The following is a 12,476-nucleotide window of genomic DNA, read 5'->3' as shown; positions in this document are numbered from 1 at the left end:
CCTGGGTCAAGACTAATGAGATGTCACTGTAGTAATGGATAATTCCCTGTCTGTTTCCCAGTTTCTACAAGATTTGCTGGATTCCCTGTTTAACATCCTGATGCAGAACACAAACTCCGAATCCTGCGACAACCTCGTCTTTGATGCCCTGGTCAGTATACAGATCTAACTGACAAAACTCACCACAGACCAAGTCAATCTGCTTTTAATAATTGTGTCCATCATTCGTTACAGGTCTTTGTTCTCTATGTCTGGGTCAGATAGGTTCCTGCACCTTGTGGTTGTTACAGCAAGGTTCACACAGGCCTGAAATGGCCTTGAAATGGCCTTGAAATGGCCTTAATTTGAAACTACGTTGAGAAGGCAGAAAGATTTGGCAACTATATTGTACCATATTAACTGCTGTTAAAAATATAGATTACAATTATATTTTTTTCTCTAATTATGTTTGATGATCTCCTTTAGCTAAAGATCAGGCCATCACTAGACTGATGAATAATATTGTAAGACGGATATGTTAACTTGAATATTTCAGTAGTTGGATGTACAAATGGCGCCATCCATCCACATTTAAATGAAATAGGAATATCGTACTAAATCTGCCTGAAGCACTCTTGGGTCTTACTTTGAGCCTTAAGAAGTGTGACCATTGCAATGAAATGACCTTTAAAGGACTTTTACATTTGGTAGCTCAAGTTTTGTGTGAAAAATGTTGATAATGAAAGACTTAATGACCTCGGTAACATATATAATCTTCCTCCAGGTATATATCATTGCACTGATCTCTGACCGAAAGTACTCCCAATTCCGGCCTGTGCTAGATGCCTACATTGAGAGCACGTTCAGCTTTGCCATGGCATACAAGTAAGTCCAGCATGAGTTCGACTCGAAAGAAATATAAACAAGTTTCTCCATTATTTTACTGGCTGGGGACCAACCATTTGGTGGCACCTGCTGCTGTATCCATCTTCCAGAGGCAAGGGAGTAAGCCAGCTACAAAAGTCCAGTTACCACCCTTGGCAAACTAGGCTGGAATTTATGGAGTTATATTTTAGCTGGACTAACAAGTTTATGCACAGTTCAATCAAAAATCGACATCCGGTTCGTAGACTGGCATGCAGATTTCACTCGAATACAAGATTTGGGAAGCATGTGTACCGACAACTTAGCGTCAACAGATATTTTCCAAATCTTTTCATTCTAACATTATTTGATGCACATAGCGAAGAAAGATCCGTTTTATTACAATAAAGATCTTGATTATTGATGAGATTGTCTTCGCTGGGCTGGAATTAAATGCAAGTAATATGAGAGGCAGAATCTGTTTGGTCAATAGGAGGCAACATAGAAGGGACATAACTCGTAATAGTCCCTGGTGGTGCTACAATCGTGCCCAGCCATTCCAGCCTAGTTCGACAAGGGTGGAAAGTGGACCGTTATAGTCAGTTACCTCCCTTGCCTTGGGAAGATGTCTTTGTACCTGTTTGTAGTGCATAGGTCACAGATCAGGTGAAGTTGAACATCGGTCATGTACAGGAGTTAGATGCACTGTATCTGTTGTCTTGATTGTGTTATTACATAGCCCTTGCAGCACAGAGCCATGCAGGACAGTGGTAGGTCATGGGGCTTAAGTTACATACATTCATGTCGTAGTGAGAACTCAATAACAAGAGGACCCAGCATGCTCTCTTGAAGGAGTTACAGTCCAGGGGAAACGCACAAACCAAGTTTCTCCACATTTATCTATAATAGCACTATGACCATACACAAATGATAATGCTCATCTGTAAACAGGTTGTTTAACCATGTTTACTAAGGGAGATAATTGGGGTCATAAATATGCAACCCACTAGAAATGTTGATAGGCCTTATGGCATGTTTGGTCCTTGATTTGTGAGTGATCACTGTACTGTTTCTCCCTGTATAACAGTAAGTTGATGGTGATACTGAAGGACTATGTAGACAACGCCAATGAGAAGACCACTAGGAATGACTCACTTCTGCGCGCCATGAAGTCCCTGGAATATATCTTCAAGTTCATCATTCGTTCCCGGGTTCTGTTTGCAATGTAAGTATAATAGTACATTTATAAGAGTTGCCCTCAGTATGTACTGGATCAGACCTTTGTTGCAATAGTTGCTGTCATCAGACCTTGGTTGCAATAGTTGCTATCATCAGACCTTGGTTGCAATAGTTGCTATCATCAGACCTTGGTTGCAATAGTTGCTGTCATCAAGCCTTGTTTGCAATAGTTGCTGTCATCAGACCTTGGTTGCAATAGTTGCTATCATCAGACCTTGGTTGCAATAGTTGCTGTCATCAGACCTTGGTTGCAATAGTTGCTGTTATCAGACCTTGGTTGCAATAGTTGCTATCATCAGACCTTGGTTGCAATAGTTGCTGTCATCAGACCTTGGTTGCAATAGTTGCTATCATCAATCCTTGGTTGCAATAGTTGATGTCATCAGACCTTGGTTGTAATAGTTGCTATCATCAAGCCTTGGTTGCAATAGTTGCTGTCATCAGACCTTGGTTGTAATAGTTGCTGTCATCAAGCCTTGGTTGCAATAGTTTCTGTCATCAGACCTTGGTTGTAATAGATGCTATCATCAATCCTTGGTTGCAATAGTTGCTAACATCATGATTATCTGACCTTGGTTGCAATAGTTGCTGTCACCTGACCTTGGTTGCAATAGTTGCTGTCATCAAGCCTTGTTTGCAATAGTTGCTATCATCAGACCTTGGTTGCAATAGTTGCTGTTATCAGACCTTGGTTGCAATAGTTGCTGTCATCAAGCCTTGGTTGCAATAGATGCAATAATCAGACCTTGGTTGCAATAGTTGCTGTTATCCTACCTTGGTTGCAATAGTTGCTGTTATCAGACCTTGGTTGTGATTGTTGCTTTCATCAGACCTTGGTTGCAATAGTTGCTGGCATCAGATCTTAGGAGCAATAATTGATGTCATCAGATCTCAGTTGTTGACATCTGGAGCAAAAGTGAAGTCAGGGCTATGAGATTATGTATCACTGATACATCTGTGATGATAATGGCGATATATCCTACCACACTCTAACAAAATGAACAGTTGACAGCATCTTTCTATAATTGCAGGATCAATGAAGGTCGTGGCAAGCAACAGTTCGAGATCACATTGAAGAACCTGCTCCAGTCCATCAACACGATGATGCTGTATGTTACAGACCACACACTGCTGATACAGGTAACTGACTTTCACCTGGTTGACTGTAGCTTGCACAGACCACAGTCAACAGACCACACACTGGTTGACTGTAGCTTGCACAGACCAGTCAACAGACCACACACTGGTTGACTGTAGCTTGCACAGACCACAGTCAACAGACCACACACTGGTTGACTGTAGCTTGCACAGACCACAGTCAACAGACCACACACTGGTTGACTGTAGCTCGCACAGACCACAGTCAACAGACCACACACTCTCACCTGGTTGACACAGAAAGGACAACAGACCACGTCCTTTTCACCTGCTTGACAACAGCTTGCCCAGATCAATTTTGAACAGAATATTTTTCCTTAATTTATCTGCAAGTGTCACTTAGTTCAGAATCCCAAGTCCCTGAGTTGAGTCGTTGCTGGTCTGTACAACATGTCCACATACCAATCAGGATTTCAAAGATTGACTATCAGCAGTCAGCTATACTCGATTATTTTAGACTGGCAAATATAACTCACTGTTTAACGTGTGTAACAATGTTTATGGATTAGCAATGTATGCGTGTGTTGATGTCTGTGCCATTTATCTCTTGTAGGGGGCGGCACTGAAATACATGAGTGCAACTATCACAGACATCATGACTGTCTTTGATCCTGTGGAACTGAGGTGAGGAATTTGATTGAATATGAAATGTGACCAACCGTGAGATTAGGGACCTGATATCACATTTTTACTTCTCATTATATTTGAGACTTACAGTGTCTTAGCAACACAAAATATAATTCAAAAGCTTGAATTCATATTTTTTACAGATATTTATGGCAACAAACATTTGGACTCATTTTCCGACTGTTTATGTAATATTTGCAGTTTTTAGATATAATGTCTGATAAATTGAATGTTGACATGTTTTTTTAATTTTGAAATAATATTTTTGTTGAATTACAAACTAATGAGAGAAAAATATGATATTTTTGTACAGTCCATGCACATTGCTGAAGTAAGTTGACGCCAAGCGTCTTTGTGGTGTCACAGCACAATTGTGTCCTAGCACCTTTGCTCCTGATGGGTCAAAAGTAAAAAATTCAGAATACTTCTAGAACATGTACAAATAAATGCCACATAATGTTTGTCTCATCTGGCTTGAGACTGGTTGCTGTTTGGTGCTTCCGATTATTATTTTATGATTTTAAAGCAGTTCCTTGAGGATACTGTCTGAGGTCATTAAACAACAGTAGTTTATTTCAATCTTCTAATGGGTACAATGTGTGAATTCCGTTTTGGGTGTCCCCAACTGTGATAAGACTGCAGGTTTCGTACAGGCTTGAAAAAGCCTTGAATTTTAAAATCCATCCTGAAAAGCCTTGATTTTTAGTGTCAACCTTGAAAAGCCTTGAAAATCAACAAAGTAGCCCGAAAATCCTTGAATTTGTAAATGTTAATCAAAGTACTAAGGCACAAAAGTATGTACCAAAGACGTTCAAGTGAGATTGATCACAGTGATAGATTGGTGTGCCAAAGACCCTGGAGAATTCATGACAGACTGAATATATTGTGTTTGGGATTAAATTTACACGTTGTTGGAAATGTGTGATGGTCATACTGCTTTTTAGGTCTTATGACTATTATATTGTATAATGGATTTAATAAATTATTGACAGACTAAGGCCATTAACCCAACTGAAAAAGCCTTGAAAATGACAACTGGCAGCCTTGAAAAGGCCTTGAATTGTAGTGTTCCATATCTGTATATGTGTACCTTGGACTGCGTTATTGATGGAAGTGTCTAAAACCTCAGTCACCGTAAATGATTACATTCCTGGCGTTGCAGTCACATTCTGGTTCAGTTCATCAACAATGTGCCCAAAGACCGCCTGACCCGTCAGAAGATGAAATGTATTGATGACATCATCCACACAGAGCTCTTTAAACTTCCAGGTAAGTTCACTTTGGGTTCCCTGAAGCCGGAGCACAGGTGGCCGAGTTGTCTAAGGTGCCTCAATTGGCTTCACAGGCAACTATGCTTGTCGCAAGAGGCGACTCACGGGATCGGTTAGTCAGGCTCGCTGACTTGGTTGATGCATGTCATCGTATCCCAATTGTGGAAAACGATGCTTATGATATCAATCACTGGATGGTCAGGCCCTTGCTCAATTATTTACAGACTGTGGTCATATAGCTGGAATATTGCTGAGTGCGGCGTTAAACAAAAAACAAACAAACAAAAAGCAAACAATAAGCTGTGCTGGGTTTCCTACCTGGGCCAGAACATGATGGTGGGTTTGAATCCCGTTCCACCCTGACTTTGTGTCTAGGTTTGTCAGCACCATACCCTTGCTTGTGGGTTTCACCAAATTGGTAAGACTTACATCACTTGGGCTTTCCTTCCACGTCAAGCTGACCCGCTACGATATACCTGACATACTGTTCGAGGGCAGTAAAACCTACCAAGGGAGGATCTCATGGAGAGATGTACAAATTACACTGAAAGTTTCTGTGTAAACCATGATGTGGCTGGAACATTGCTGACTGATGCACAAGAAATGTTCTTTCATTGAAACTTTCTCTTGAAAATACTTCTGCCTGTGATTGAAGAAGCTGATGTTTGTGCAGAGTGTTGCCTATGATTAATGCTGATGTTTGTGCAGAGTGTCGCCTATGATTGATGCTGATGTTTGTGCAGAGTGTTGCCTATGATTAATGCTGATGTTTGTGCAGTGCGTGGCCTATGATTAATGCTGATGTTTGTGCAGTGCGTGGCCTATGATTAATGCTGATGTTTGTGCAGAGTGTCGCCTGGTGCTGCTGGCGCCGATCCTGGAGCACACACAGCTGCTGATGGAGAACAAGGAGGAGATGGAGGACTGTGTGACCGTCCTCAGTGACATCATGCACATTCTGTGGACACCATCACCGGTCAGTCACACATCTTCATGTCAGCATTTAACACATACCTCCATATCACGTAAATATTTAGCCTCGTACTTAAGAATACAGGAAACTCTAATATCCTCCTTGATATAAATTTACTGGTAAAATACGGGGTTCTTTTTCTTCAATTGTCAGCAAATTTGGTTTAGAATTTGTCTTCAGCAACCCATACTTGTCATAAGAGGCGACTAACCGGATCGGGTAGTCAGACTCGCTGACATGGTTGATGGCGTGTCATTTTATCCCAGTTGTGTGGATCGATGCTCATGATGTCAATCATTTGATTGTCTATCCAGACTCGATTATTTAGAGACTGCTGTCATATAACTGGAATATTGCTGCTTTCGGAGTTAAAAAACAAACAAACAAACAAATGGATTCTAGGAGCTGGAATGATACAGGTGAACATTGCAGCATAAACTTAAACAATGTTGCTTCAACCCAACACTTGCTCTTTTTGCAACAAAGTGGGTACGGGTGGAAGAGGCACTGCAATTAGCTGTGTAGAGTTGTGTCCCTTGAGAACGCCAGACCCCTATGATCAGGTCATCGAATCCTGTTTTATCCCTATACAATTCTAGGTCTGTCATGGTCTGAGACCTGCATCACTTCGGGCTTCCCTCCCACATTAATCTAACATGCTGGGATAACTGGAATGCTGTTCAAAATGGCATTAAACCAAACTCACTCACTCTTTGCAAACATTAACAACAATTAATCCTGATCGTCCTGGCTGATCCTTCGACTCCATGCTCCCCATCCTCAGGGCACACACGAGGCTGACATCAGCGTCATTGAGAAGGTCATCCTGCGTACAGTCATCCAATCGGTCATCGGTATGGACCGCAGCTCAAAACAAGCGGTAGGTACACCAGGCATATCCCAGCATCAACTGTATTCTATATATATCATGTGTACATCATATCGTCATTGCTTCATCGCTGTGTAGTCCTGATGACTGAGGTCATGGTTGTAGCAGTGTTATAGTCAGCAAGATCAGGATATTGCTGGGCTGGATTAAATAATGTTGCTGGTTTGGTGTAGTGTTATAGCTTTGGACATTTAAGTCTTCTGTGTTGAGATAAAATGTGTTGTACAGCAAAAATGTGTTGTTGTGGAAAGAATATCTTATAACAACCCAGAATGTGTAGGATATTATGAGTTAAATGCCATCCCTATTTGGTTTAGGGTTATAATGAGTTGTAAAACAGCCCTATTCGGAATATGATGTAATGAGTTGTACAACATCCCTATTCAGTATAGGGTATAATGAGTTGTACAACATCCCTATTCGGAATAGGATATATTGAGTTGTACAACATCCCTATTTGGTCTAGGATATAATGAGTTGTACAACATCCCTATTCGGAATAGGATATATTGAGTTGTACAACATCCCTATTTGGTCTAGGATATAATGAGTTGTACAACATCCCTATTTGGTCTAGGATATAATGAGTTGTACAACGTCCCTATTTGGTCTAGGATATAATGAGTTGTACAACGTCCCTATTTGGTCTAGGATATAATGAGTTGTACAACATCCCTATTCGGAATAGGATATATTGAGTTGTACAACATCCCTATTTGGTCTAGGATATAATGAGTTGTACAACATCCCTATTTGGTCTAGGATATAATGAGTTGTACAACGTCCCTATTTGGTCTAGGATATAATGAGTTGTACAACGTCCCTATTTGGTCTAGGATATAATGAGTTGTACAACAGACCTATTCAGTATAGGATATAATGAGTTGTACAACAGACCTATTCAGTATGGGATATAATGAGTTGTACAACATCCAGGATATAATGAATTGTACAACATCCCTATTCAGTGTAGGATATAATGAGTTTTACAAAAGCCCCAGAGTATAACATCAAGCCTTGAAGGTCATGTAATTTATATTAATGACTGTTAGCTGTGAGCTGAATTACTGTCAGATCATTATCAGGTATTAAAAACATTACTTCATACACATAACACTTCTGACAATTCCCTGACACGTAAACTGAATATACACCCATCAATTTCACCTCGCCAATCACCTGTCATGCATTTCAGTGTCAGGAGTCAGGATATGCCTGTGTCATTTGTAGTGGTGTGTGTTACCATGGTTACAGACACATTTCATCTTGTCCATCATCTGTATCAATTTTTAAGTGTTAGTAGATAGAAAGTTTGCATTCGGACTAGAGATTCATACAAATCTTAGAAGCCTCCATGACGTGGTGTGGTTGGACTATTAACGTATGGTTTTCTGTTTTTTCTTCGCAACTAACGATCATAGAACCGCAGGTTACAGGTATTTGACTATTGTCTTCGATAGATGCATCAGTCTTTTTGCAGTCACAGGAATCGTGTGCATAGTGGTCTGAGCTGTCGTCAACTGTCATGTGTACATCGCCCTAGCCAGCCTACCTACCCTCTATATAGCACCATTGTACTAACCGCATCAAACCATGTTAAAGCTTCGGACACCATCACTTAAACATGCTAGTGTAGTTGTATGTATTCAGGGATCTATCTTTCCCATGTAATTAGGCGGTAAGTAGTCTTATGTCATACACTTCTTGATTATTAGAGGCAACTAACAGATTTGGGTGGTCAGGCTCGCTGACTGGTTGATGCATGTCACGTATCCCAATTGCATAGGTCAGTGCTCATGTCAATCACTAGAATGTCTGGTCCAGACTCGATTATTTACAGACCGCTGTCATATAGCTAGAATATTGCTGAGTGCGGCGTTAAACAACAAACAACAACTATTCCCTTTCATGTTGCTTGTAGTTATGATTTGTCTTCATCTGACATTATATTTACTTTTATACTGTTAAGTTCAGAAAGACAAAACATATCTTTTATTTAGTTTCTCTTTAGGATCCACGAAACTCATATATTACCCTAATTACCTTGCCACAAAAAATCTTGACAAAGCACCTGCGTTCCCATGGTTACAAGTACTTGATTAGATTCAATGGTAATGTCAAGGTCATTTATAACAAAGTCATTCAGTAGTTCCGACACTTTGTCTGAAACTTTAGTGTCACTAACTTGAAAGTTGTTGAAATATCGACAATTAGACGAGACTTTCATCAAATGGATATTCAGGGTGAAACTCTAGTTGGGTAAATATCTGCCATCATATTACTGGAATATTTACTCACTCACAGGATGAATGGGAGCCAATTTGAGAATTTAGCGGCCATATTGAAAATGTCTTTCAACACTTGTATGTCAGTAATTTCGGTCTGATAATCTGTCTCTTAGAAATAATATCACATAATGTTATTCTTAAAATAATCAATCTTGATGACAAAATTTCTCTCAGTGAAGGAATGTTTAGAAACCTTGCATGCGTACATTGTTAGAGTGAACTGCCCAATTCATCATATACCCCGCTCTAATAAGTCAATAGTTTACTGAGAAAGCAGACACTGAATCTGTGTATAGAGATTAAAATAGTTCCTGGTATCTTGGATCGCTATACCAGTTTGTCAGATTGGTTTATTGCAGTTATACTATCTATAAATGTCCAAGCTTTAACATCATCCATGTTTTCTGTAACTTTAACATCATGTCAGCTCGCAGCCCTACCTCCATGAATGTCATTCACTGTGTTTCCTGAGAATCAGTGTTTTCATAAATAGATCAGTTTAACAAGCACAGATAATTAACATCTGATTTGAAGGAGTAATTAAACAATTGAAAAGTCACCCAGTAAGAACTGGGTTGAGAAAACATTCCTTTCCATGCTCAAACTTGTGTCTAATATTGCCAAATATGAAACACTGTTTCCCAGTATCCAATTCATGTTTTTTATATTGTAATCCATGATTTAGATTTGCCATGAATTCTAACTGTTGTGTATGTCACTGATGTCAATCACAGGTGTTGTCACTTTCACCTGGATCCTGTTTCATTGTATACATGTCACATTGTTTATGTATTGTTCATGTCACAGTGTTCATTCACTCACTTTGCAATCAGCTGATTTCTCTCACCTGTCACCAATCACGAACTTGATTTATTGAGAAATGGAAAAAATTGCCTGTTTGACAATCTTTTTGAAATTATTATTTTCTTGCACCACAAGCGTCATTTTCCTACTAATACTGTTTGATATTGAGTAATGTGGGTAACTGTCAAACTGTCAGTCAAAGCGAAGGCATGCCCATTGCAGTCACCCCCTGAATGGTCTCCCTGCATTTCAGCGATCTAGTTCACAAGAACTTGAGGATGGAACCGTGCATGATGTTGGTGTAAGCTTCACTTAATTCACAGCAGCATATGACCTTGACCTCCCTTGTATGCATATCATTAGCAGTGTATCCAAATATGGAATTGAAAACAGCATAGTGTTAGCTTTCCTGTCAATGGCTATGTAAGAAATTTCATGAGGGCATAAGGAAAGCAATATTATAGTATACATTTTTGTTATCAAAATTGGAGGGGGAGGGTGGATGATGCTCTGGGAGGGTCATGAAATGACAAAGAAACATGACTGTCAGGGAGTGTTATTAACATGATTTATGAATATGATTTTTGGGGGAGGGGATGTGTCATGAATCAAAAAGGCATTTTTTTTTCTGTTCCAATATTGAAACCCAAATAGATAAATAGAATAATTAAGATTTCTTTGACATCAGAAAGTAAGAGAATTTGTCTCCTTTCAGGTAGAGGAATTGTTTTAAACAGTGTTTTCAAAAATATACATCCTTCTCCCTATTGAAATTTGTCGTTCACATAATTAGGATAATTTTGCTTTAATTCTATTGTGCTTGTTTATTTTCATTATTGTTTATGTGAGGAAATACAGCCCTATGTTGTTTTCAAGCCATTACATTGCTAATATCTCCAAAGGCTGCTGTTGCTGCTGCTGTTGCTGCTGCTGCTCCTGCTGAACAAATATGTAGCCATACACACCCACTCACGGCATCATGTAACCTTGACCTTCACATCCCATTGACATTTGCACTTTAGGTCATAACCCAGACATTGTAGTAACGTTGTAGTATGGCTGCAGTTTTGTCTTGTAAACAAGAATGTTGTTATCACAACGTCTGTCAAAACGTCTTTTTTTCCTTTTGCACTTTTCTCTAATGAATCATGCGACACAAGCAATGTTGTTTGTGTATACTAATATTTCAAAGACTGCCAATAATTTTAATTTTATTTGGTTCTACATTTACGAAACTTCAAAAATGTATTCAAATTTATTTTGTCTCTATATCAATTCTATTATCATCTTAATTTCATATTTATTTAAATTTAACTTTATGTTGGTACTAATGAACTAACATTCATATTAGAAGTTTAGCAGCATTTAAATACCTTCAGTTACACAGTTTTGTTGTTTTACTCCAATATAACAAACTGCAGCATATTCTAACACAAAATCCTATCCGCAGCAATTCTTTGGCCATCAGCCTCCTCAGAATATATGTTACAAAAACATCAACGTAAGTATCTGCCGCCTCGTCACATTCATTCATCACCTGTAATAAACAGTTCCTTTTGCAGCTTACAGGGCTAATTACAAAGTAATATTTGTTTTCTGTGTTTTTCCTGCTTTTACCATGTGCATGCTTTTACCTTATTATATATGTGAGATTTGGATTTCATGTACATGTTACCATGGTTACAGGGGAAATGGACTATGTGGAGAATATGTGGTCTTTGTAAATGTTGGAAGTGATGTGTGATGTATAAATGATCTTCAGTGAACGTGTGACAAATGATTTCTGTAGTGATCTGCGGTGAATGATCTGCAATGAGAATGTGATGAATGATCTGTGTACAACATGTACAATGATTTGTGTACAATGATCTGTGTTCAATGATCAGTGATGAACTATCTGTGTACAATGATTTGTGTACAATGATCTGTGTACAATGATCAGTGATGAACTATCTGTGTACAATGATTTGTGTACAATGATCTGTGTACAATGATCTGTGTACAATGATCAGTGATGAACTATCTGTGTACAATGATTTGTGTACAATGATCTGTGTACAATGATCAGTGATGAACTATTTGTGTACAATGATCTGTGTACAATGATCTGTGTACAATGATCAGTGATGAACTATCTGTGTACAATGATTTGTGTACAATGATCTGTGTACAGTGATCTGTGTACAATGATCAGTGATGAACTATCTGTGTACAATGATTTGTTATAAATGATCTTCAATGAACGTGTGACAAAGGATTTGTGTACAAAGATCTGCGATGAATGATCTGCAATGAGAATGTGATGAATGATCTGTGTACAATGATCTGTGTACAATGATCAGTGATGAACTATCTGTGTACAATGATCTGTGTACAATGATCAG

General features: G+C 39.0%; 1 protein-coding gene across 10 annotated transcripts in view; it reads left to right on the top strand.

Moving 5' to 3' along the window:
- Positions 1-12,476, top strand: part of LOC139452129 (dedicator of cytokinesis protein 1-like) — a 94,458-nt gene that overhangs the window by 29,950 nt on the left and 52,032 nt on the right. For 6 of the 10 annotated variants that reach the window (XM_071233460.1, XM_071233465.1, XM_071233463.1 and 3 more), the window contains exons 21-30: positions 62-151; positions 764-864; positions 1,931-2,068; positions 3,114-3,222; positions 3,794-3,864; positions 5,030-5,136; positions 5,987-6,114; positions 6,896-6,991; positions 8,422-8,436; positions 11,543-11,593. In XM_071233460.1, the coding sequence (XP_071089561.1) occupies positions 62-151; positions 764-864; positions 1,931-2,068; positions 3,114-3,222; positions 3,794-3,864; positions 5,030-5,136; positions 5,987-6,114; positions 6,896-6,991; positions 8,422-8,436; positions 11,543-11,593 (906 nt within the window). Of the gene's footprint in view, positions 1-61; positions 152-763; positions 865-1,930; positions 2,069-3,113; positions 3,223-3,793; positions 3,865-5,029; positions 5,137-5,986; positions 6,115-6,895; positions 6,992-8,421; positions 8,437-10,345; positions 10,394-11,542; positions 11,594-12,476 lie in introns of all 10 variants that reach the window. The other 4 variants (XM_071233456.1, XM_071233457.1, XM_071233459.1 and 1 more) reach the window with 4 other exon arrangements.

This window comes from Haliotis cracherodii, unplaced genomic scaffold (genome assembly GCF_022045235.1).
Source record: "Haliotis cracherodii isolate W230 unplaced genomic scaffold, xgHalCrac1.p SCAF_9, whole genome shotgun sequence".
NCBI lineage: Eukaryota > Metazoa > Mollusca > Gastropoda > Lepetellida > Haliotidae > Haliotis > Haliotis cracherodii.
Note: the sequence above shows the minus strand (reverse complement) of the source record. Positions and strands in the feature narration are given on the sequence as shown.